The sequence below is a fragment of the Xiphophorus hellerii genome, chromosome 19, assembly GCF_003331165.1.
Source record: "Xiphophorus hellerii strain 12219 chromosome 19, Xiphophorus_hellerii-4.1, whole genome shotgun sequence".
Classification (NCBI taxonomy): Eukaryota; Metazoa; Chordata; class Actinopteri; order Cyprinodontiformes; family Poeciliidae; genus Xiphophorus; species Xiphophorus hellerii.
The window spans coordinates 21451677-21479600 of record NC_045690.1 but is presented as its reverse complement, the minus strand read 5'-3'; the positions used below and the strand labels follow the sequence as shown (position 1 = coordinate 21479600).

The following is a 27924-nucleotide window of genomic DNA, read 5'->3' as shown; positions in this document are numbered from 1 at the left end:
GACGGGAGAAGTCATGCTTAAGATCAGCTCTGAGCGCAGCGGCAACCACTCTGTCTGTCGGAGATTTTTATCTTTGTCACACTGAACAGAAACATACAAGCCAGACCCGATCCTCTGCTGCTCGGCTGAATGCAGACTTGATTTGTACCAGATTTCCTCCCTACAGATGTGGAACGATAGACATAATAGCACCGAAAAAAAACAAAAAACACTGAAGTGCTGACCCTATGATAAACAGCAGAAAAAATCAGCATTCTGTGATTTATATGGGACATGTTTAATTTAAAAAAATTAAAATTAAAGCCATTTGACCTGTTGAAGCCGTTAAAAGATGCTGATGATTAGGAAGAAAGGAATTTCTGCACATTTTAATGCCTCTTCCATGTTAACATCCAATATAAGAGAATGAATAATAAATGTGTAGTTTTATAGAGCTCCCATGAGGGTGTGTGCTGTTAAGTTTTCTCATAATAAAAACTTCAAAGATCATCAAGGAGTCCATTATGAGATTAATAACCAACAGTGATCAGAGATGACTTTATCACACATGGCTGTATCCTTGATTAGGACGTCAGGACGAAGCAGACGGTGCAGTTTCTGCAGCCTGAGGCGCATATGACGGAAATTAAATATCTTTACAAGAAACTTTGATTTTAATTGCAGGAGCATCATCAGAAACATTTACTCAAATTTCCACTCAAGGATTGTTTTTAAGCATAAAACCACCATTTGCATAATCGCTCCCACATTTACCATCAACAACCGCATTTTGCCAGCAGGGACTAAAAATTTCTCTTTGTACCATTTCTCTGAAACATTTTAGTTTTGGGCCGAATCAAGATCATGAAGGGCCGGTTGTGCCAGAATGTATTGATAAAACATGATCACAAACTTTTAAAGTACCAATGAATTCTTAAAATTAAATAATATTATTGAACATCTTTTCAGTCCCACCAGGATTTCATGATTCTTTTTGTGCTTTTTTTGCAATAAAAATCAAAGTGTTTGTGGTACTAATTTGGAGATATTTGCAATATTTGCGCGTAATTATGGCAGTAAATGTAACTTTTTATTACTCGCCGTAAGGATCGTGGACTATAATCTGTTATTAGTGAAGGCTGAGGCAGCTGTTTAGCACAAGTAAGAAGGTTTCTGACAATTTTTGAGAAAAATCCACAATAAAGTCCCAATTATATATCGGCACAAAAACGTTCAAGGGTTTGTTGATTTTGCGTGAATTTCCACAATAATTCTCAAGAAACTGGAGGGATTGGTTGATGTAATTTGGCAGTAAACAGATCAAAAGGGCACTGATTTTATTGATAACATAATATTTAAGCACACTTAGTGTTTAGTCTATCATGTCAATCTTATGCACAACCCTTCAAATAAAGTGTTGCCGAAAACATTTTCTTTTAAAAGTAACATAATGCTTTTTATAAAGATTGGTGAGATCAGTACACTGCAAAAACTCAAAATCCTACCAAGTTTTTTTGATCTAATTTCTAGTGCAAATATCTTAACACACTTGAAATAAGACCAACTTAAAAAAGTAACTTTTCAGCAAGATATAGTGACTTGTTTTAAGGGAATAATTCCTTAATATTGGCAGAGAAATTAACTTCTAGGAAAAATGTCTTGTTATAAGTTAAATAATCTGCCAATAGGACAAATGCTGTTGGATACAGTATCCAACAGTATCCTATTGTTGCAGGCTAAGGAGTTATTTACTTAAAACAAGCTCCTATATTTTGCTAAAAAGTTAATTGTAATTTAGTTTTGTCTTATTTCAAGTTTACTAAGATATTTGCATTAGAAACCAGACTGAAAATACTTGGTAGGATTTTGTGCTTTTGCAGTGTGTTAGAGATAATATTCAAGAATGATACTGACAGATTGTCAAACTGACCATTTAGACACCCATCTGCATCCAGCTACACCTAATGGAGTCACAAAGGTCCAATCTGGCAACGTTCTCTTCTATCTATAGAAAAAAGTCTTTCTGTATTAAAATCAACTACAAGAAGATGAGATAATAAAGTCTTCCCAAAATCCAAGAAGCTTTCCCTCACTTCATTATTTACGTCCATGGTTGAACCTGTACGGCTCTGACTGTGTGCAAAATGTCTTGCGCTTTCAATCAATGTTTCTGCAAGGATGGCTCCAGAAAGGAACTTTGAAGAGCTGCAAGTTAAATGTCAGCAGCGATGAGCATTCTCCTGGTTAGTCTACTGCAAAAGGCTTTTCATGAACTGAACCCAGCTGTTTATCTGAAAGAAAAAAACCCAAGGAAAACTCGGTTTTAACTAGAACAACAAACGTCCCCGTTCGCCTGAGTAATGCGCTCGCAGACACGTCAGCACATTAAAATGAAACGAGAGAGCGTGATAAAGAATCAGCGCCGTGGATTTGAGCCACGAGGCGACGTCGCTTCCCTCGGGGCAAGCAGTCGCACAAACAAGACTTTTCTTAGGGATCACTGCTAAGTCAGGTCATGCGAGGCATTTGATGAGTCGCACACGGCGTAGCGGGGGGCAGCTCGATGGCGTCGGACTGAACACCGAGCTTAAACGCGTGCTGTCAAAACCGACAATTCAAACCGCAACGCCTGACGTGTTTTAGTCCAGTGTCTTCTGGGCGTTTCGAATCAAAACTGAGACGAAAGGGAGTAAAACTTATAAATGTCAGGTAAATTAAGTGTGTAGTAAAACATAGGAAGGTCCATTCGCACCCTCAATTCAAAGTATTTCCGTTTTGTACCTGTAATCAAGGTACAAAACATTGATTTTGTAATCAAAATATTCAAAGTATTTTTGATGAATAAGTCTTACAAAGATCTGATTGTGTTTTATTGAATGAAGACCACTGACCCTGATCTGACCCCTATTCGGGCCTTAATGAAATACGACAGATTATGACCTCTGACTGAAACAAAATAGCAGAGCATCTTCCTGCTGCTAGATGGTATTTCATTTATGATCCATGAGCAGGTCAAAGAAAATCACTTCAACTCATTGCCAAAGCAGGTATGAAACTGAAACGTCCCCCTTGGTGAGTGAAAACCCACCTGTGCGAAACTTCCTGAGCGCCATTTCCCCAAAAACGCCAAGCGAGTATTACAGCTGTTGTAATGTCATTAAAAATATTAAAACATGCCTAATTAAGCAGCAGTTTTCCGTTACGTGGAATATTGCATCTTTTTTCTGCGTTTCAATGCAGCAGTGAAGTGATGAGTTAATTTAAACTTTAATTTTTAAAAGCTGTTCATGTGTTCAGAGCCATTTCCGCACGTCTCAAATTATTTGTCTTGTAAGACTGTTGGAGTCAAGGAGCCATAAAATCCTTTCCATAAAGCTTGTAAGACGGAAATACTCAAGAAAATAAGCTTTTACTCAATTAGTCAATTTTTTGTCGTTTAGGTTTGTTTTATTTCTATTTTTTTCCGTTCATCAGTAGTGAATAAATGAGTAGATTCAGGAAGTGACAGGCAGATTCATATAAATGTAATATATATATATATTTACATATAAAATAAAGAACCAACATTGAGGACAAATTTGCAACATAAAAAATAAATAAAAGTATTTTAAAAAAATAACACACTGAGATTCAAAGAAAGGTATAAGTGAGTGGGATAATTTAACAAAAACACACAAAATGTTCTTGCAATACATGTCGTATGCTAGTTGAATTTTAACAATTTTTGATTACATATTTCTGTGCATTTTTTTTTGTCCTTCCGCTTTGTCTTTTAAAACATCTTAGATGAGCTGTAGCAAACTGACAGTACCGTTTGTTCAACGAAGGACCAACAAAGAAAAATAAATTCAAAAATATTAAATGTAGTTACTGTGTGCAGATGAAGCAGCATATTATTTGAATTTCTATGTTGTGTTTAATAACAGTATTTGTTTTGACTGAAGTTAGTCAAAAACATTTTAAATACCTTTTATTGCCACTTTTATCACCATCAGAATGAGGGTTTGTTGCAAAGTTAATGACACAATGTAAGCAACAGCATCCTCTTGTTGCAGGCTAAACATTTAAAAACATTTAAACCAGTTGGTGTAACAAACCAATCTTGACCGCATCATGACGGCTGTCCAGTTGGAATTAATGTAATAGATATTAAAAATGCACAGGAGTGGGTTTTAAATGCAAATCTCTGGATATAAACTGCATCTGTTCGTCTAGAGCCATTAGTCGTCAGCGCTATATAAACAATTGAACTGAATTATTCCTGGAATCTTTAATTAAAGAGTTCATTTGGAATGATTCACTTCGCTCCGCTTTCATTATGTAACAGAAATGGTTTCCTGGAAAGCTAAAGAAGTCACCACTGAAAATAATTAATTATAAGTAAAACTTATTGGTTTTAGAACATGAGCATAATTCAACTGTCGCTCTTAATACCAGCTTCTCTGGTAGTGTCAACGTCGAGGCGACTGAAACCAAAGTGACATTTTACCGTCTTGTAGAGGACAGTTTGTTTACCTCCAGACCAAGCCACCATCCACACCCCCTGACTGAACTTAAAATCTAAATGCCAACAAATCTTGATGGCATGAATCATTAGAGTGACATAATATTTATGTGACATTTAGAAAACTTTCATTTTTTCCCCAACTGTCGACTTGGATAAAAATCAACAAGTGGTACAAAAAGAAAAGACCTCGACGTGTCTCCAATTCTGAATCCATCATTTTAATATTCATTAGATTCATGGCTGGCGGGACCACCGCTCTTATTCGTGATTCCACAAGAATACGCGAGACATCGAGGCCAGAGGTCCAGGTTCATTGAGCTGGCCTCATTGTGCCATATGGAATCGCAGTGAGAGCCAAACACACACCAACAGACATGCCATCCACCGTGACCTGCCGCGCAAAGGTGAACCATGGGGCCTCGGCGTCTCGCACAGCTGTCACGTCCGGGGGCATGACGGAGAGAGCCCCTGGCAGAGTCGACATCAAGTCAGGCTGAGGTCAGTCGGAGACGCATTAGTTAATGACGTGCTGGCAGTCGGAAAGACCCGACTCTGAGCGGCGTGGCCCCTACGCTCACAGCCTCCCACCGGCTTACGGAGCCGATCGACTGCAGCAATAGAAGTAAAAGGAAAACGGAAGTATCAACCGGAGACTGTATATGTTGTTAATGTTGGTGTGATGTTTATTTATAGCCTCTCTGACCCAAATGGCTGCATGATCCCAATTATACCCCACAATGCTTTTTAAAATCCCTCGGGGGCTTTTTATCATTAGTAAGAGGTCAGGCGGAGGCCAGAGTGGATTTAACCTACTTCGACAGAATCGATTTTGGTATAACACTTATAACATTTCCACTTTCTAATAGCAGATGAAAATGGTTAAAACACAGCTTTAATTACAAGGTTTTGTTTTGTCTGATGCAGGCTTTAGTTAATCTAGACGCAGCACACGCTGAGCGTAAAGCAGTATTTGTGCTATAAGGTGCTGCAGGCCCTGAGTGATCACCTCATGACCCAGTCATTGGAGCATAAACAAAACGCACAGAGTGTACATGAATGGAAGCACTGCTCAACCATTGGATCCCACTACGGCGTTAGCAGAACAAACGTCTCACTGCGGTGCGCACTCTCACCATTTACCCCCCGCTGCCGCCGTGATGCAGCCACACCCACTTTCTGATGAACCGAAGATCGACTGAACTCTGATGTTCTCCTCTAGAATGAGGCAAGCTCTACCTAGCATTAAGATATTACATACACAACCTTACAGAATCCACTTTTTAAATAATTTTTTATGTCCTATGGTTTGCAAAGTAGAGCTTCCAAGGGAGGGTTTAATTCCCACCATCTCTGCTCCACATGTCAACGTGCCCTCAGGCAGGATCCTGAACCTTTGACCCCGATGTGCTCATCAGTGTGAGTGTATATGACAAAGAAATCTGCTTGGTTTGGATTATTATACACCGATTATATAAATGGATGGATGAGTGGAGTTTGATATTTATGAAAGCTGTTTTTGGAAAACATCTAAAAAATGTCGTCTTTTCCCCACAAATATTGCAAAACCTTTGTCTCCTCTTGTTCTCATGAACTTTGTATCTCATCTTGGGAGCAAAATCAGCATGATTTTTAAATGCATTGTTAAGACATAGAAAAGAACAGCAACGTATTAAGAAAAAACAAATTTTTAATGACAAAAGCAAGCTTGTGAGAGAGAGACACGTATGCAAAAAGGCCTAAAGACAAAGGGACATGGCCTGTTTACTATGTACTACACTATCGATAGCTAAAGCGGCTAATGATTATGTTAAAATGTACGTCAATAAAAAAGTGGGTAGGAAGTCATTGTGAAAAAGCACACGCACAGATGTTATTACATAACAGTTTTGTCGATTTGTTTTGCATTTCATTAGATTAGTTCCTGCTCTAAATGAAAAGCAGTAAACGTGCACAGAGAAATAAGTGCAACATCCAGAAGTACTAAATTGGTTTCACATAATTTCACTTATTAATCACTTATGAGGATTGAATCCATTCAGTTAAATCCACCTTTTGCGCCAAAACAAAGCTGCAAAATCAAAAACATTTCTGGATTTGTAGGCAAATGTTTAACATTTGCCTACAAAATGTAAATAAACCCCAAATTATGCTTCCTTCATCAAGTTTCTCCATTTAGAGAAAAGAATGTCCTCTGTATACAGACATCAGCTGTATTATATCACCCTGTTGGCAGTGGAGAATGGGGTTTTATCCAAGCTGCCATATTTGGCCTACTTGAGTGCCAAGCAGAATGGGTCTATTCCACCATAATATATCTCATTTAACGTTTCACTAAACCACTTGGCAGAAACACCAGAGGACATTTATGACACAGCCTGTCTGACTCTTTGGGTTTATTAAAAACACAAGTCCAGCACATGGCCTGTGAGGTAGCTGGAATCGAGATGCAGATTAACAACGAGTTCAGACCAGATAAGGCAAACTTTAAGCTTGTTAAAAATTTGAATAACGTGCACATGCAGACAAATTAGGGAAGTACACCAAAGGCAAATTTACTATTAGATATGCTGCAGTTGGATGTCCGTTTATACAACTGCGTCTATGTGGAATTATGAGTCAATTACAGGTGCGTTTCAAATACAAATGTGCGCAAAACTTTGTTGATAAAAAAAAAAAAAAAGAGGATTTCACAATTGCGGTGTATCAATTAAAGAAGAAAAGCAATTAAAATCACACCTAAATAAGCCTGTTATTTTTGATGAATCCTTTTTAAAAAAGTCATACCATTGTCCTCCTACCACTTCCTGTCATCTTCTTCGTTTTTCCGGCAGTAGTAACATCTGGCTGTTGATCACATGACTCATGATGCGAAAAAAGTGTTTCCATTGCAGCTTGTGCAAAATACACCAGTTTTAATGCAGCCAAACAAAACAAAAAAACAACTCATAGTAGTGCAAAAACTTTTATCCAAAAATGTTTGGTAAAAAAAGTTGTGCACCTGATATTTTTATTGTACTTTTGCTTGAAATATCCATTACTTAAGGGGATATTTATCTCAAACCTATAATTAGTTGCTTGGTCAAGGATAAATTTCATTAGATTTAACTGTGATGGAGAAATGCTTTCTTTCTCCCAAATGCCTCACTGTCATGTCAACACTTTCTACAAAAAGAGTTGAAATCAAAAGACTGAAAAGTTACAGAGCTGCATTTTTCGTGGTAGCTTCACTAAAACGAATCTAAAACATGCCAACTAGTACAAAGATACCACAACAACTACAAAAAAAGCACAAAAAACCCCCCACAGAGGTCAGATGGTACATAGTACTGAAGAGATACTGCAACTGAAATAGTTAAGTACGTTAATAATGCCTACAAGTGAATGTAAATAAAGGGGCATAAAGAGGATTAGATGGCAGCCATGACTTGAGAAGGGGTCGTTACTGTAGCCAGTGTTGACATCATGTTGACATGTTACCTGATCATTGTCTAGTATTTATTTCTAACAGGAACATTCTGACAAACAGCTGCAGAAACACCTTAAATAAAGTAACATAATCTTGACTTCTGCTCTGAGTGCACGAGTCAAACATGGCGACCGTCAAACTAATGAATCACTTCACCACTTACACCTCCAACAACTTAAGATCCAATCATCTGGTATATGGTAATAAAATTATCATACATTACATTCTCAACTTTGCAAGCACGCCGCCTAATTCTTCTTAAATGGAAGGATGCTACTCCAGCCACAGCCTCAAACTGGATAAAAGACATACTACTTAACTTAAAACTAGAGAAAATCAGGTATGTAATGAGAGGCTCTAAAAATAGATTTCATAAAACCTGGAAATCTTTTATGATTTTTTTCAATAAACCCTCAACAGAGGAATAGCAAACCCTGGAAATTTTGGCTGAGGTTCCATAAATCCTGACAGTGGTTTTTGTATGGTCTTCATTGTTAATTTTTCTTTTTGCTACACACCTTGTTGTAGGTGACAGTATTTACAGGAATGTTGGCTGTTTATTTTCTCCCTCTTTCTCTTCTTCCTTGTTGGAATTGTGATTTTTTTTTACATTTGTTTTGCATATAATGTCAAATCTCTAATAAATATATTAACCACAGAAGTATATGAAAGTAGCAAATGAAGCAGTTCTTTGAGACCATTTTGGTACTAATGCCATCTATATAAATTTCATAACTTTTCCAAAAGGTACAATTTATTAAACATTTGTTAACATTTCACAACAGGTACAAGCTGTGGTTCGTGTTTTCTTATCAAGAGTGACAATTCTTCTTCTTCTCGTCTTTTAGCATTTATGAAACATATATGCACACAGCAGACCCATTTTCAGCTTGGGGATTGTAATCCTTTCTCCAGCACAGACAGTTGGTAAACACCCCCCCCCCACACACACACACACCCACCCACCCCCACACACAGAGCAGGATTAAACACTAACCCCATAAACAGAAACACTCCTTCCACCAACACAGGACTCTGCAATAATGTGAATCTAATAGACGATGCAATATCAGACTGAAAGTCTGTGAAAAACAGAAATACTGAAATAGTCAAACAGGCATCACTATAGATGATAGAAATATTAACCGTACAGGTTCTAGAGGCTGAAAGTCAACCGCTCTGACTGTCTTCAAATAAAAAGATTTAATTTTTTTTTTAAAGCAGCCTTTCTGAAAATTAAGTAATTTTTCAGACCAGATGCTTCTCTGCAGTCCTGCGCCATCTCTCTGTTGATTTCATTTCTGCTTCTTGGAGACATCTTTTTCAGATAGTGCTTTTCTGTCAAACATGTGGCTGCTATTGCTCTTACAAAAAGAGCTTGTCAATTTCCTAGAATCTTTTAAGTGATGTAGTACACACAAAACCCAAAATGACAACTTCACGTCTTCTGGGTTCGTCTCTGCAAGTCTACAGACTAAAACTTCTTTGCCAAATAGCTCAAGCTCAGTAATAACATGATACTGTGGTTCAGTGTAAGGCTGAGACGGTTCATTGGATTAATTGTGATGAATCGAATATTAAAATAATTGTCAGTCAATTTAGAAATCAATTAATCATTAACTGGAGCCTTCAGACTCAAAAAAGGCAATTTGCTGAAACAACAACCTCAAAAATAAAGCCAAAACTGTTTGATATAAATTTACATTTAAGATCATAAAATGTAAAAAAATAAATAAATAATACACACACACACACATATATATATATATATACACTCAACCTAGAACTCTTCCAAGTGGCAGCTTTAGCTTCATCTGGCTCAAATTTTGTAAAAAACATCTTAAATTTGAAGATCTGGTGGAATTTAAAGAAGCTCAAATTATGTTTAAGGCATCAAATAAACGGCTACCTGAGCATGAAAGAGAAGGAAGATATAACTTAAACTCAAACGTAAGGATTTGTAGTTTACGCACAACAAGAAAGAGCATCTGTATTTCAATTCATGGCGTAAAATTAAGTTAAATGAGGAGTTAAAACAAAGTCAAAATTTAATACAATTTAAAAGGAAATATAAGGAGGTAATTTTCACAAGATATAGAAATATGGGTGAGAGTTAGCACTAATGTGTGTATGTAAATTGAGGCTAACGCATATATGTGTGTGTGTGTGTGAATGTATGTAGACATACAGTATGTAAACATAGTTAATTAACAAAAATCAATTAACAAATGTCTTCTCTAATTTTTTTATGTAATAATGAGGGTCCATCTGAAAATATTGCATGAGTTCATGGGGTGGGAGTTCATAAGTTTCTTACTTCTTCCTACTCCTTTTCAAACATGTTAAGATTATTGTGGTACAGAAATCTGTCTTTTGCATTCCTTGTTCATGTGTGTGATTTTAGGATTTTATCATGTTCGAAATAAATACATAAATAAATAGTCAACAGATTAACTTTACCTAGTATTGATGCCAAGCCAAGCAAGAAGGGCTGAACATTTCACATGTTAATGTTAGAGGTATTTTTTATCTGGAGATGCATCCTTACTTTGATACTTTGTAGATGCTACAAAATATCAAAAATATTTTCTTACTTATAGGAACCAGACTTTTTGGTTCTTTTATTGCATTTCTAATATTGCATAAAAATGACTTAAGTGATTAAATAAAAATAAAATCTGGAGAATATAAAATTTTTTATCCAATTAATTGCCAGAATAAATCAGTAGGATAATAAATTACTAAAATAATCTTTAGTTGCAGCTCTAGTTTGGTTTTCTTTTCAGTTTTAGAACGACTTGCTCAGTTAGGAGTTTTCAAGAAAAAGGCGACCCAAAATGGGTAAAATCCCGACCTCGTCAATCAAATAGTCTGAAAGATGATTACATGAAAGTCAGGCTTTTTATGAGCATAAGCTGAAAGGTCAGAACAGCCTCAAGAACTTCACAAAGAAAAGTGAACGTAGCTTTCACAACCGATCTCCATCACAGATCTGTACGGTTATAAGAAGTGAGAATCAATATTTCACAACAGGCATTACTTTTCATGTGGGTATGCATAGCTGCACAGAGTGCACCTATTTGGTTTGCCCTAATTCTTTCAGCTGATAACACAACACCCACTCTAATGGTTTCCGAAGCTTACTTTTCCACAGCTATCGCTTTCTCTCGGTTTCCCGAGAAGGACCTGGGGGAACGTCAAACTCATTCGGTGAACATGATTCATGTCATCCACCGTCCCAGGCAGGGATCCCCGCCTGCTCGTCAAAGCTTCTCTAAAGAGGAACGGGTCTCCACACAGTCACTGAAGTAGGACAAACATTCAAAGAGCTGTCAGAAACACCCAGGTAAGATTTAAAAAAAGGCACAGCGCAGGTGCACATTTTTGTGAGACGAGGATGAAGAAGGTGGCTTCAAAACTTGAACTTAGGTCTAGTTAAAGGAAAGAAATAACTTCAGTCTGAATAAATTCAGTACTTTGGCAACTTCCTGGAAGTATTGACAGACGTCCACATATCAGATTTACGGTAACATATATTAAAACAAAACAAAGTGAGCGTAAAGCTTAGATGCCTTTGGAAAAATAAGTGTGTAACGTACATTTTACATGGATGAACAAATAAAGCTACCAGTGTAGCTCAGGACGACTGGTTTCACCCGCTACGACTTCAGAACAAGCTCAGTTTACAACACACCGTTACTTGGTCCAGTTCTTTTCCTTTCGACCTATTTTGAAGCCCAAAGTAATCCATTTTTTATGAGGGGCAGCAGAGGTGAAATAGAAAGCATTGGCACTTCACAGCACTTTTCTATTTAGACCATCCAAGCACTTACCTTAAAAAATGTTTCCCAGGCTTCATTTAGTTTCCAATAATTTAGATATGCTCTACACAAAAAACAAAAAAGTCTTTGCGTAGGCAAATTTTCTTGCAATGATTTAGAGTTGCGTTCCACAGAAAAATGTGCAAATAGGTGAATTTGTGAATACTGAACCACAAAAAGGCGAGGCTCTACTATAATACTTACACTGATGAATTTGACAAAACTATCCCAATATTGATCATCGTCATGATAAAAAATGTTTAGCCTTTGCATTAGGGCTGGACAATATGAAAAACATATCATGCTGTAAAGGTTCCATGTCAGTCGATGGATAATTATTGATTCGTGTTTTAAATATCTGAAATACCGGCGTAACTTTTCCTGTTTTATCCGCTGTTTCCCGTCGAGCTGTTTTCACTTTTCACCGTTCAGCAAGTTACTCAACAGGCTGTTGCTAGGTAACCAGAGAATGAGTGAGGATTTTTTTTTTTTTTTAACTTTATTTCAAACAAACATTAACATGTACTAGGCTTTTTAATGCAAAGACAAATATAAATAAGTTATAACCCCAAAATATTTACAATGTTGGTGTAAAAGTCTTGCAACCTTCAAAGTAGAATGAATAAAGCAAACAACAAAAGTTGAATAATAAATTGGTAAAATAAAGTGTAATTTTTCATTTACACAATTTTTTTGACAAAAAGTGTCAAAAATACATTCAAATACATAAAGTAAAGGGTCTAATACAGCAAAAGAAAAGTTAAAAAAATATAACGGAGGGATCTGCTTATGAGATAAAGTTACATTTCTGAAGAAGAGTTGATGTTTTTACAAGTTTTTTATTATTAAAGTTACGTTTTTAAAATCAGGTCCTTTAAAATTATTACAAGAGTGGATTTTTTCCACTCCATTTCATCTTGCGGACATAATATTTTGCTAGGATTATAACTACATTTACTATATATACTTCATCTAAAGAAAAAGGTTGAAAGGGTGAGCGAGTAACTTGATGCTGCTAGCTTAGCTAGCCGTGAGAAGTTGAGCAGCTAAAGACTTTCCTCTGCCTACATCCCCCAAAATGCTGTGCGGTTCTGGGTCGGAGTTTAGCGAAATTACTGAATATTTTATCGGACGTATTTATCGTGATATATATAGTCATTGATTTACTGTCCAGCCCTACTTTACATCCATTTAGATGGTCTGAGGAACTTTGACGAGTCAGGTTTTGCAATCCCTCAGAGAGGAAAAGTTGAGAGGAACTTCAGCTTACTGACTGATTTACAGTTAAACAAATCTGAAACCTGAAGGAAGCGGATCAAATTTCCTCTAAGAGGTTCGTCTAAGATCATAACGTCCCATGCTTTCAGTCGGGCTGCTACATAAGCAGTAATGCACACAGTCTGATGGATATCGCTTACATCCAACCTTTACCTTCTTCCAGTAATCAAACCTTGACCTAAATATAGAAGGTTTCTCGATCAAAGACACATTATTTGGCAGATCATCTTTCTTAGATTGTCAACATTTGAAAATTTTTGCTTTTATTGTTTTTACGTTTTTCTTTTTACTTTCTGTAAAAAAAAAAAGCACCACTGTTTTCACATTCATTGAGCTACCTTTGTACATTTCTCATCCCAGAACAAGCAATGACTTAAGATTGTAAATTTCCCCTAAAAGTGAAAAAGAGGTTAATGGGTGAACCCGAGGCAATACGGAGAGTAAAGGGCAGCTGCATCCATTTTTCAAGAATTTCTTTAAGTGGATGCATTACTTATGCTGGCAGTGGGGTACTTGGTACATTAAATAGGCTGGGAAAACTAAATGCCTGGTAATGTGGATAAATGTAGGAACCGCTGTCATCCCAATTTAGCACGACACCGATCACTAGACTTGAGAAAATTGGATGTAAGTGGATCAGAGGGAACGTAGCTCAGCTTACGGTTTGTTACGGTTGGATCTATGGCAATGCGTCACATGAATTGCCATCTGAATTTCATAAGGGGAGGAAGGTCTTAGCCGCTGCAGAAACAAGCAGAAAATGGGTCACAATCAGAACGTATAGCATTCACTGTTGGACAGAAGTGTGTCCCCCTGGCTTGTTTCTGCTTCGAACAGCCAAAGCTTCGCTAAAAGGTCAAGTACAATGTTGTCTGTGTGGTCTGAAGGCTCACTTGCACGGACAGGCCGTAGATGCAGGGCAAGTCGTGAACTCTTCATCTGCAGAGTGGCTGTACACGAAGGGCCACGATAAGGATCCGAGGGGAAACTTTCACCGCTTTGGGTTCAATGGACAGACATGCAAACTAGACCTTGAACGGCCTGAGGGATCATCCAACGAGCCTCTGTGCAGCAGGGCTGACCCCACGAAAAGGTCTCAAACAGAGCGACTGATTTAGGAAGTTGGTTGTGATTTTCCCGACTGCCCTTCTTGGCCGGACCCACGTAAACAGCATAAGAAAAGCAATAAAACTTAAAGCAAATATGTAAACATGAAAAATCTGTTTTAAATCTAAGCATCTGAAGCAAAAATAGGCATTTAAAGACAAAGACAAGCCTTTAGACATTAGCTCTGCATTTACTAATAGAGTATTAATGCCAGTATACATTCAGATGCACATACATTTATATCTTTAAAGTAGATTAATTATTAATAATATCATAGTGCACTAGGCAGCAATAAGTGTAATTCTTTGGCTTTGGAGGGCAAAGATGAGCCAAAACAAACCAGAGAGGTCAAAAGCGGGACTTAATTTAGATTCATTAATTACATAGATTTTAACACGTTCAAAGCTTTAACACATTTAAATCTGCAGTATGTAACTTTTATTAAAAGGAATTGTTTTTTACATATTTGTTAAAAACTGATTGACAGCGCCGAGACCCTCCCCCTGGCTCTGATTGGTTGTTTAAGGTAGACAAGCTTGATTTTTTTCCCCCCTCAGATCATTTCTTATGCTATATTGTCACAACATAGTAAAAGCTTTAACAAACATGTAAAAAAAACTTCTTTTTTTTTTAAATAAAAGTTATATGCTGCACCTTAAATCACTTTATTTTCCAATGTATTTTTTCAATGACGTTCCTGAAACACTTGAAAGCTGAATGACTTTAACAATCTGATGGCTGAATAACCTAAATAACAGATTAAAACAATAAATATCTTTGTTGTTGAGCTCATATATCTATTTATTCGATAATTTAGCAGCAAAATGGGGTTTTGAGTTGAAAATACTGCTTGTTTTGTCTGTACATAGATTTCAGTGAAATTCTGATTGATTACAAGAAATGAATTATAAAACCCTACAATTAACTTGATTAAAGATTTTAACTGCTAGTAAAAACATCAGAAAATATCTGCAGGATCCTTTCAGAAGCAAGAGACTTTAAAAACATGCAATTACATTTTTGAAAACCAACAGAGAGTTGGGCCTCAACATAATTTATGACAAACAAATATCAAAGTATGATTTTTTTTTCTCTAAACAACTGCAACTATTACTGATTTATCAGCTATTTATAATCCTAAATGCATTAAATCAATCAATTGTGGTGAATTTATTTATTGATAAACCATTTGAGCTCCAGTCAATTCTATGTTGAGTCCTTAATCGGCAGCGTTGTTGCCACTGACATTTTTGAAATCATCACAGGTCGAATTGCATAGTTGAGTGTTTAACTAGATCCACTTCATCTGAATGCTTTGTTAGTATTTCCCTCATTCCTGTGCACCCTCCCTCCCCCTTTTGTCCCTCTTTCCAGGTGAATTATGGGACACAACGAGGTCAAGCTGAAGCCAAATGAGTCAGAGAGTAAGCACACCCTGACCTTTCATTGACCCCAGAACAAAAGGCAGATTTTAAAACTGAACAGACAGTATAAAGGTGTGAAAAAATGTCAGATTGGATTCAATTTCGGCAGCTAAATCCAAGACAAAAAAAAAACAGGAAAAGTCTCTTCTGGTTGTTAGTCTGCTGGTTGTTTCTACTGTAATCCAGACAAGTGGGATTAATAAGAAATGACATGAACAAAATGGATGTTCCTTTTTAAAATGGTCTTGGTGTGAACTGTAAAATGGAACAAGTAATTTACATTTCAACAGCACTAAAATAATAAAAAGGAAGCATTATTCTGAATGTGAATAAATATGCTAGAAGAGCTGGACCTTTAACAGCTTAAACCAATGAATCTCATATTCAGTCGTTTCTCTGTGTGACAAAAATCAAGAGACACTCATTACTAATATATGCCATGTTTTATAACTATTAATGTGCATAGAGCCTGAGCATGCAAACAAACCATAAGCTTCAACATATGACCTATATTTTAAAATCTAATAGGCCACATTTCTCCCTCTGGTGTCCAGATTATGATCAAATCATCTCACTGTCAGTTTCATTAATCTTAATAAATGCTTTGCTCACAAAAAAAAACATTTGACATGATTTTTTCATGAATTAAACTCCAAATTGAAGCATGACTTCATATCCTTGTAAATGAGAATTCAATAAAAACGCTGATTTACTGAATACAGTCATGAGAAACAAACATGATGCATAACAATAAAAGTTTGTTAAATTATAGCTGCACTTCTAAAATAGAAAAGTAACTATAGCCTTCTTTTCCACTCACTGTTGGCAGGACTTACACAGTTAGCATAAAAAGAAAGTCGAGGCTTTTGATGCATAACCGATCCGACCTTTACCAGGTTATAAAATTGCTGAAATCGAACATGTGTGTAAAAAGATACTATGTCTCATAAAGAGAATCTCATTTTGAAGAAAGGAAACAGTTCTTGAGTTGCCTTTTTCCCCCCCTCTAAAACCAGAAAGTATATTTTCAAAAACCAAGTCAAAAATACAAACCAGTACAATAAACTTGCTGCTCTACTGTTTTATGCCACGTTTCTGCCAAGGAGACATGAAACGCTGTGACAATACAGATAATAATGCCGACCATGTGAGCCGTTTTCCATCCTGATTTAACATCTGTGACTTATGGTGAAACAACCTGCTTAACTTGGCCAATATTTGTCAGGAATGTGAATTTTGACCTCTACTGAAGACAGACGGCACATAATCACTAAATCTGTGGTAATGTTTGGAGCCGACGTAGAGCCTCATTAGGTTTCAGACAAATCCGGATTGCACCAACTGTCAAAGACCTCAGAGCCGCAGACTGATGTTGCATCCAGCTCTTGTATATCCATTTACCTTGGAAGAGGAAAGTAAAGGATCCCAAATGCATGACTTTTGATCCTCGTTTGGAAAGCGGCAAGATGAGATGCAGCTTTCTGGTTAACAGATTAATAGCTCATGTCAGCCAACTAAAATTGTAAGTACATAAAAGAAAAGAGTTGGACTTTTATTCTCTCTGACGTAAACATGCCAGAGTCATGGCTTGTTTTGGCCAAAGCTCCCATCCTCAAGTCATGTTACAGAAATTATTCCACCTGCTTTCTAGAGTTAGAAGATAATCCAAGTCGAAGGGTAAGAGGAAGAACTTGTAATCGAGGCTTCAACATCTTGTAGCTTCTTCAGTGACTCGTATGGAATATCTGAATATTAGTGTGCAGGAGCGCTAGTTAGACAGCAGCACACAGAAAGTAACTTTTTATTGAAGTTACTCTGTTCCCTTTTTACCAAAACACTTTCACGCCTGGAGTCTAGGGCTGTAATGATTCCTCGAATGAGTCCAGTACCTCGATTATTAAAATTCCTTGAGCAAAATGTAGCTTCATTAAACTATGTTTTGTTATCATGTTCCGTCGGATCATTACTTGTGTTGGGCGGCGCTCTCACTTCCGCCTACGAGTTGTTGCTAAGTGCTAGCAGCACAACGTCGAATTGTCAGAGTTTTTATCATTTTTTTGAGAGAGAGAGAGAGATTAATCAATTAATCCCAATAATAATCAATAGAGTACTCGATTACTAAAATATTCTTAATGCCCTAATGGAATCCGTTTCTTTTTCTTACAAATCCAGTCAGTGATTTCAGATAATTCATCATTGTTGTAATTTCTCATTTTTACTTGGCTTTTATTTTTGACGGTTTTACTTGCATATAATTTTCTTATTTTAAGTCAAACTTTTTGTTATCATATAGGTATTTATTGTAAAGCAAATTAGTAAAATTTATTCATTTTAAAATTGCTCAAATAAAGTGGATTTACTTGGATTCGAAACATACGGCTAAGAACCGTTTCAAGACCGCCAGTATTGATAGTTATTTCTTCTTCACCATGCTGCGATTTCAGTTTGTAAAGGCCAAGACAACAGAAAAACAAAAGCCAAAACATCACAGGTAAAAAGAAGGAGGCTGTTTAGAGGAATCCAAGAACAATGGAGTCCACCACTTCTTGAACTACATCAGGAATCCTAGCCAGGCTTGATAAATAGTGCTGCTAGTCAGACTGATGCACTTCGCACGGTTTGCTTTATGCTCCTCTGAATAATTTCCACTTGAAGGAAAAGACATCAGATCCTTTTACAAGGAAAATTAGCTGGAAAGATACACAGAACAAGTGACTCTGGACATTTCTAATCTTAAATTCACAAATATAGGTCAGAGATTGAGCCTCGCTGTACATTATGCATCAGACTGCGTGAAAAACACACGCTGTCCTAAAAGAGCTAGGCAGGATTACTCCAAGTAGCTGGCGCTACGATGACAGAGATCCATATACAGACGTGTGCGATTTGTTTTAAAAGGGAGAGGAATCAGACAAGTTTTTCTGAAACCCAAAGCATTTATGACAAGCAGGTTTGTAGCAAGTTAAGCTTTTAAGTGCTGCCCCCCCCCCCCCCCTCCACCCCTCTCACACAGTCCATCCACCAGTCCTCCCCCCTCAGCACCATCAGAGCAATAATCCAGCCACATTCCTGTAATTGTCTACTGGTTTGACCTAATCCACCCTGACACAACATCAATAAAGTCCATAAGTAGGCCTACCCTACACCGCACTGCCAGGATGACGGCAGAGATAACGGATACAGAGCATGCATACAGAGGGCTAAAGCATGACCAGGTTTGCTTATTAATGAAATTACAGCGTACTGCACTGTATGTGACGGCTCTTTCAGGACAGTAAAGGAAGGCAAAGTGAGGAATATACAAAAGAACAGAGTAAAGATAAGTCAGTCTTTAAAAAAATAAAAAATCCCTGGGTGATACAGAGCCCATATAAATCAGCAAAACTTTGTGCATAATTGGCAATTTTTTAAAAAATATCTAAAATGTTTGAGGTTACATTCTAAATTTTTCCTTTTGAATAAGTTTGGTATGACTTGGAATCGTGCAATTTTAGGCTTTATCTGCCATCAATATCAAAAATATCTTTCTTTGAACAGGAAACAGATAGTACATACTACCAGGTCATGGTGAAACAACGTTCTTCATTATGAATGTGGTTACAAAGTGAGGAAATCTACATATTTCCATTATTTGTAAGATGTTTAAAATACAGTTTGTACAAGGTGTCCCCCAGAAAACTTGCTAAGCCCAGTGGTTGGGCGCTAGGACAGTCAATCATCCAGCGTCCCGCCGTGTTTCTGAGCTAAGAAATGTTTAAAGATGACAGGAAATTTGAAAATATCAGTTGATATTATGTGCAATTGAAACACTGGAAGATTAACAACTAAACACCAACAATAAAGTCTTAAAAAATACAAATATTTTTAAAAGACCAACAAAGCCTGGTGGGGGAAGTAAAGCCTGGTGGCCCGCCAGGCTGATAATACACTGGGGGAAACCCTGTTGTAATGTTTGAAACCAACTCTCCTGGTTTATCACTGTATTGTTGATTCTCGTCAAACCGGTTTTGACCTGGACGCATCTTCACCCTCCTGATTTTATGTTTAAACAGCACAAACAACAGATGTTTTGAAAACTCTTAGCGGTTTTCACTGGGTCATGTTTGTGTCCACGTCGGCATCGTGTAATTCATGAAAACCAAGTTCATTCCTCAACTGTTTAAAGTCTAAGTTTTACCGTTTACCCGGCAGGGTACAAAGACTTTATAAGTAGTTTAAAAGGCCGTTCCTTTCATTCATTTACATTTTTCCTGTTTCTCTTGTGCCACACAACATACATGTTCACAGTTGGTATTTTAAAACCAACTACGTTCAACAAGCGCCGCCTCATTCAGGCTCTGGTTGACAAAGGCAGCTGCTGGCTGCAGACCCTGTGTTTTGTCAGGTCCTATTCAGATCCTCGTTTCTTGTATCAATAGGGGCCTGCTGGTCCTTCTTGTCCTCTGATGCCTTGGCAAAGCAGAAACACACAAAAAACCCTCCAAACAACAAAGATGTATTCACCATTCTGGGGAATTTGTTTAGGCAAAGCAAATGGACAGAGGTCTCTGAAGTTTTGAGGCTTATTAAGATACTGATAGAACATGTAACAAACAAAAAGTTAGAATTTTATTGAAGTTAATCACCAAATTACCAACTACAGAGGAAAGAATCCCATTACCATGAGCAGAGTCTATTAATCATAGTTTCTGAGGGAGCCATATTGTATCGATCTGTTAACGGACTCTTTGTCAGGAGAATCTGGATGTTCCCAAAGGAACTGAAGAATCAAGAATTAGCAACAAGAATCTGCTGCGTGTTTTTAAAGTGCTACATTACATGTGCTCACATTTGACTGCACAGGAAAATTAAAGTTCAGCAATTAGTGAACCCCAGACAACAGCTGAGGACAAGACAGAGCCTGGCAAATGTAAGACAGGTTTCATCACAATGGAAAATCTTTGAATTCAATATATTAAAAAAAATTTACGTTTTGTGAGTATTCAAATTCAGTTTTTCACCCTTTACACTGATCCTCGAGGTGAAAAAACAGAGAAAGAGAGAATGTATTGCCTGCCGCAGCTTCCTGTTTCTGTGTGATGTGAACTGCTCAATAACTAGAGCTCATAGTTAAAACCTCTTTAAAAATAAATGGCAAACCTACGTTTTTAATGCAATTTAATCCTGTTACATTTTGTTATTTTATGGAATTTATGACGCTTTGTATATTAACCATGCAATTTTATTCATTTTAGGTTAAAATTGTGCTTACTTTGTAAATAGAAAAACAGAAAAAAAGTATTTTGAAGAAAAGCTAAATGAGTTTAGAAGGACGTTACACAAGAAAGATTTTGTTCACTGGTGTCATATGTTCTATTACGTGAGCTTTGTTTTTCTTCAGCTTCAGAAAAAAAATAACTTATGAAAGAAGATTACACTTTACCTAAATGCTGTTTAATTTTTTTAATTAAAAAAATGGAGTTTGGCTCAACAGTCTTCCACCGAGTTTACTGCAAGTCTTGCGTCTTACATATTGATTATATTTAAACTCATTTCAAAACTGTTCAGACATTTTATTTGGCCAAAATGTTTATTTTTCTTTAAATAACACAGGAAAATTGTCAGAAAACTATGATAATTTACAGAAAACTTATAAGAATATATTATTGTCCAAACCTTACATAAATATTAGTAAAATGGCATAATAATTATAATAAGCATGTCATGTATTCTTTTAGGAGTAGTAGGTAAAAAAATGCTTGCTTCTCTGTTTTATACAAAAACCATTATGTTGTTTATTTTCTTTTTCTTGATTTTAAAAACACATTGGTGTATTTTCCCCTCAAGGTAATCAGACAGTGAAAACCTCGTACAAATCAAAGTAAAAATATCTTCCCAGCTCAGCCTGAAGCTGCTGTACTTATACTGGGAGGGGGTTAAAAAAATAGCAGTGGTGGCCTACATACCTGCAGTCGTTTTAATGGACTGAATCTGGTGAACCTGAAAGGTCAAACTGCTTCAAAATGCTGTTCACGTGCAGCCAACCAATCCCAGCTGATGGCTTCAAATCCCTCCTCGCTGACGACTGACTCCCGAGTCCGACCGCGACACTCGGCCACAATGAAAATGAATGAAACGACCGCACGCGTCGTCTCAGCGCACGCGCTGAAGGAGGTCAATTTAGTGTGTCGAAAAAGCTGGCCCGCGTCCCACTGAAAGGAAGCATGAGTGACGACCCGACACTCTAAACGCTAAGAGCAGAAGGTAAGAGAACCAAAGCTGGACACCAATAATTTGTCAGTGATGATCACTCAGTGGAAGCAATCTCAGAAGATTAGAAGAGAAGCGCTTAAATCTAGCAATGCATTTATTCAAATGCATTGTTTGACCTCCAAAAAGGTCAAAAGTCAACTAGAAAGTTCCTCTGCTCTTAGTCGTTAGTAACCCCTGAATCTTTCATCTGCTGCATGTGCCTCTAACTGAGAAATTGGCCACAGCTATTCGGCGCAGAGAGAAAACAGAAACCGCTTTAAAGCCTCGCACACAGCAGATGGAAATTAAATTTTCATGATCAAAATAAGGCCAATACGCCAAAGTGGGTAATCTTCACCAAAGGCAAACAAGACCATTTGGCATACGACTAAGAATTGTTTTTGCAGGCACTCAAAATACTCTTTATTATTAGCAGAAATACGACACACCACTTCAGTCAGACAGGAACCAACATCTGGCCTGACTGGTCTGAAATGCACAAACAACTGAAACCTGATATTTTTCTTGTCTCAGTGACATTAAGCAGACTAAACATTCCCAGTTTAAGGTCGCAGGATTACCTAAGTTACTTCTATTTGCTACATACCAGAATAATGACATCATCTTAGAGACTTTTTTTTACTTTTACTCTCTTCAAACTGAGCAGTTTCCATGTATTTGTTTATTTTCTGGGAGAATTCCCTCTGAAGCTGCATGATGGAGTTAAAAGTTACGCTTGTCCTCCCACATGCGTCACGACCGTTTGCTGGAAGTTTGGTCCATTCCTCCGGACAGAACTGGTGTAACCGAGTCGGGTTTGCAGACCGCGTTGCTCACACACATCTTTCAGCAAACTAGTCTTATCGCTGTTGAAATGGCTTCTTCCATGCTGAGCGGCTTTTCAAACATGTTAGGTTTTGAATCAACTCTCACTTATCAGCTGTACAACGTCTTCTGCTTTTGGAGGGGTTTAGATGTTTAACTTTTAGTATTTTTATATTTCATTTTACTTTTTTTTTTTTTTAATTGTGTCTTTTTAATGGAGCTCTGATTTATTGTATTTATTTGTTTTATCTGGTAAAACACTTTGGGTCAAAGCAAGGCATTGCTGCAGGATGCTACATAAATAATAAAGTGTATTATTATTATTATTATTATTTTTGATCTGGGGCCGATATGAACACTTATCAAAACATGTCTTGATTTATTCTGTCGTCACACAAGAAAAGAGTGAGTTCAGGTTGTTACCTCGAAATACGCTCACTGGTTTGCATCCATTTAGCTCAAATGTTGTTGACTAGGTTATTCGTACCGTACAAAGCATTATCGCCAAGTGGGTTTTCCTAAATATTTAAATTCATACTACATTATGGGTTTTTTTTTGCACTCTAAAAAAAATCTGACAATTTTTAAATTTTGGTAAAATTGACCTAAAACAGGAAACGTTTCACATACTTTAATGTCAGACAGCAGGAGCAAAACGGGTTATGTGTTTTATTTCTGGTTAAAACTGTGCTAAGGCATTACAGTCTGATTGCGAACAGAACCCGTTTTGTGTTCAGCCCAGTCATAAAGTCTGAAAATGTAGAGATATTCTTTAGTCACAGATGACAGGGCTAGTTGGTAAAGATTCATCCCGACAGTCAGGTACGGTACAGCCAAAACACACACACTTTGGGCAGATTACAACGATCGTCATCCATTTTCTCCGATGAAGCATCCAGAGTTTAATCGGTGCTGCCTTCCTCAGAGTCACAGACACTCTGATGAAAACAAGCCAGACCCGCCGCTCCTCTTTTCACCTGGATGACCACAGATTGAGTATATCACAGCCTGAGTCCAATAACTATCCTATGCATCTACACGAACCAACGGGTCCTGCAGGAAGTGGATCATGACACAAGAAACACTTTCAGTAGATGGTCCACATAAAGCAAACACCTGCCGTTTTCAACCAAATTGTAAATTGCTGCTGGTTATGCTTTAAGTATAGTGTAAAGCCTTCAGTGGATTATAGTATTTTTCCTCACACTAAGCTGTCTATGCATTTTTTCTATACCAGACGCAACCTGTTTGAGGTCACAGGGGATAAAACCTATGGCAGCTGTCAAGAGGGGGAAGCAGGCCATGAACAGGTCAACAGTTCATCAGAGGCCCAAACCACAGAAACAGACCAGACAAACAAACACACACCCTCACAGTGCCTGAGTTTAGCTCAGCAGAGGATCGTTGATGGAAGAAAGATCAACAGCGTACATACAGACCTGGACTACAAACCTCCTGGTTCTGCTGACCCATCTGCAATGACTACTGACCAACAGTAGATGCGTTTCCATGACAAATGTGCGTAAAACACTTTGTTGGTACCCCGCTAACGTCCAGAAAAACAATTTCAACATTGCGGTACTTCCACTAAATTTGAGACGCAATTAAAATCACACAAGAATAAGTTTAAGTGATAAATCATTAAACCCTCCGAGTCCTAAAAGGAGCGGCGACGATCCAGCCAAATTTGCAGTACCGTAATTCCGCCACACGTTGCGCTATCTGGAAAATTGCAACGGTTTCTGAAAGGGGAAACGTTGCGCTTTCCAACAAAAATTGGGTTATTATGGTAATTTCTCTCCCGCCATAGCAGGGAATGAAATTAATCTGAGGGACGCTCTCTCAATAGACGGTAAATTGTGAAAATAACTAGCTAGATATTGAAAGCTCAAGTTGTTATGGATAAATTGGCAAATATATATTTACTCACAGGGCATTTAAAAGAACTCCATACAATTAAAATAAGCAAAAATATCCTGGTGGAGATTTTAAATTTAGGACATAAAAGGTTAAAAAACAAGTGGTGTCATCGTCCTCCTAACACTTCCTGTGATTTTCTTTGTCGTTTCCATCAGTAGCGACATTCGGTTGTTGATTACGTTACTCATGGAATGTAAAAAGAAAAGTGTTTCCTTTTTGCAAAATACACCAATTTCAATAAAGCCGAAAAACCAGCTCATGCTGACAAAAACTCTTCATCAGTGAGTTGTTTCAAAATTTGAAAGTTTCCATCAAACTTCGTTTCTGAGGTACAGCAATAATGTTCGTGGGTCAATTTGACCCGGGGAGTGTTTAATCATGCAATAGTGTCAAAAACCCAACAATTCCTCAAAAACATTTTTGTATCTGATTATTAACTCCAATACTAACAGTTTCAATCAATATTTGTGCAATGATATTTTTTTTATTTTCACAAATTAAGGATCAATGACAACAACCTACTCATTTACTCATTTGGACATAAAAAATTTAATTTAGATTTTTTATGACCACTGAAAAAACCTAGACACAAAAAAACAATAATTTTCTTTAAATTGATCTTTGCTAAATACATACTGTTCAGGGTCAAATTGACCCACTGATTAAAATCAAGATAAATGAGTCATGCAGAGAGTATTTATGTTTTCCTCCACTTCTACTGAGTGTCCACTCAGTGTGGGTGGAGTTTGTCCACAGGAACAGAAAAGATTCCCATCAAAAGTTGTGTGAACACCTGTTTTCTCGCAGTTTCCTAGTGAAGTAAAGAGAGTAGTGAGAAAGTGGGCTTGTGTGTCGGGGTGTGCATAAATGTGTGTGGTGGTGTGTTGTGATTGTGTGTGTGTGGTGAAATATGGTTCATAGCTGCAAGAAAACATATAGAAATGGAAATTTTTTAAACCTGTTTTTGCACTTTAACTTGACTGCCGGGTCAAATTGACCCAAACAGTATCTATGTAAAAAGTAGACGCAGGGGGGTTGCAAATGTGTAAAATGGATAAATTTTCAATTTATATGTAGAGTGAACCTATTAAGACAAATAGAAAAAGTTTCATGCAAAAAAATACTTCCAACTACTTAAAAAAAAAAATTAAACTTTAAAACTGGTAAATTTTACCCGCAACATAACAGGAGGGTTAAGCTAATTTCTTTTTGTAATTCCAACTTGTGCAATTATATAGTTAACGGAAACACAGCCTTGTGAAATTATTGATAATCGTAAAACGTTCTCATATTTAAACTTGAATTAAAACTTCAACTTCTATGCAACTTCCTGGTTCCTACTGAAAGAAAAAAAAACAACCCACATATTTCCAGAGCTTGCAGACTGAGGCAAAACATTTGAACATCAAGGACCTAAACTAAAACAACAGTAATTCAATCACAGCTCAAATTAACAAAAGTAATAACTCATGGGTCATACTAAAAATCCTGCTAGAGAAGGAAAATTTAAGATAGTATATTTAGAGTTTTGACTAAAAACTTGCCCGTAATCAACCATACCATATCGGCTTATGTTCAACAAGACCATCAATGTTCCGCATGTTCGTGCACAGAATGCAACAAGTCGAACCTTTTCAAGATTTTAATAGTTTCTAAATCGTTTCTTGCACAAAAAAAAACCCTAAGAGGGTTGTTGTTGCAGGAAGTGAGTTAACTTCCATCTAAAAAATCAGCAGGAAAGATCAGAAGGGAGTGTAAATTTGCAAATAAATCAAGTCAGTAAAGCCTAATTTAAAAAGACTGAGTACATTAACAGTGCGGTGAATCCCTGCAGAGCTCTGCCTAAGACAACAACACATCCCCAAGAGCCCTAAAGAGGAATCAATGGACGTCAGCAGCATCAAAGGAATTCGTCACACTCTTCATCACACACACAGCAAAGTGAGCATATTAAACTCAAAGAGACAGCTTCAGACAAGCCAGCATCCAGCCTGAGCAAAGAGCGAAACACACGGGGTGACAGTTCCCTACCTTGTGGGTGTAAGGTGCTTGTCCCAGGTTGATTCCGTCTTTTGCCAGCTTGTCTCTTATCAGCACCTTCAGCTTCAGCTTGGGGTAAGTCACAAAGTCGTTGCAGTCTGTGAATCTCGGGTTGTGGTTTCCGGGACAGGAGGCCTGGTGTACGGCTGTGGTCTGCGCGTGTGACCCCAGTGACCCCGGGTCACGCACTCTGTCAGAGTGGTGGCAAGCAGAAGCCTCCAGAGGCTCCAAGGTGAAATAGTAGCCAGGTGCTCTCCTTCTGTCCTCCTCTATGAGTTCCTGCACGGCTGTGAGGAGCCGGTGCCTGTGGTACTGGACTTGGACGCCGATCGCGTCCAGATCCGGCTCTCCGATCTGCTTGCAGACTTCTAGGTCGTCGTAGCCGTTGTCAAGGAAAGACTCGACGTACTGGGCCAGGTGGAGCTTCGAGAGCCACTGGAGGACGAGGTTTGCCCCCTGGCTCATCTTAGGGCAGAATTAACAAGGGCTAATTTAATTCATACTCATCATCATCTCCCCCTTGGCAGTGCAGCTGAGTGGTCCATGCAGCACAAACAGAACCAGGTTCAGCTCTCCAAATTAGGCACATCTGCTGGTAAGTTTCAGAAAGCACAGGTAACTCATGTTTGAAGCATTCAGGGAATAAAAAAAAAAAAAAAAAAGGCGCTACCTGAAATTATCAGGCCATGAACCCAGCTGAAGGTTCAGGCTTTCGTGACCTCCACCTGTGACGTCACGTAAAAGTGTACAAATGAGGTAAATTCACGGTAAGAACAAGCGCGAGACCGCATCCTTAGGCAACACAGCGAAGTTCTTCTACTTTCAGACTTTTTCCAATTACAACTAATGAGTTACCTCAAAGTTGATACTTTCTCTCAATCCGGGAACAAACCGCGTTAACGTTTCCCCAGGACTGCGTCCAGCCTCTTTGTTTCATCCATCGCGGCGGTGAAAGACGCGGAGCTCCATCAAACATTTATCCGGAGCAGAGAGCGAAGGCAGAGCCGATACAAGTCGCTGCTGTCACAAACAGAGCGTTAAAAAAAACCAAAACAAAGACAAAGAAAAACCTCCAGACGAGCAGAGCGCACTTAGTTCAGTCTGTTCTCCACACACGCCGCGTTTTAAGTTTCCTGTCCCTCCGCTTGTGCGGACAGTTCAGAGTGAAGATGCTGCTGCTGCCCCGGCTGCCGACAGATGAGGCTCCCTGCCCGCCGGCCGGATGACGAGAGCACGGCGGGCGCTGCTGCCACCTGCAGGGCTGTTTGAGAAGCGCATCCAATAAAATAAAATAAAGGTAAAAAATTATAACATCAAATCAAAGGG

General features: G+C 37.9%; 1 protein-coding gene across 1 annotated transcript in view; it reads right to left on the bottom strand.

The window, feature by feature from the left end:
* The window catches only part of sash1b (SAM and SH3 domain containing 1b), a 66289-nt gene extending 38530 nt beyond the window's left edge, over nt 1-27759 (bottom strand). Inside the window, exon 1 of the mRNA XM_032547076.1 lies at nt 26590-27759. Within this exon, the coding sequence (XP_032402967.1) occupies nt 26590-27063 (474 nt within the window). The 5' untranslated portion in view covers nt 27064-27759. The remainder of the gene's footprint in view (nt 1-26589) is intronic.
* Nucleotides 27760-27924: the final 165 nt, after the last annotated feature.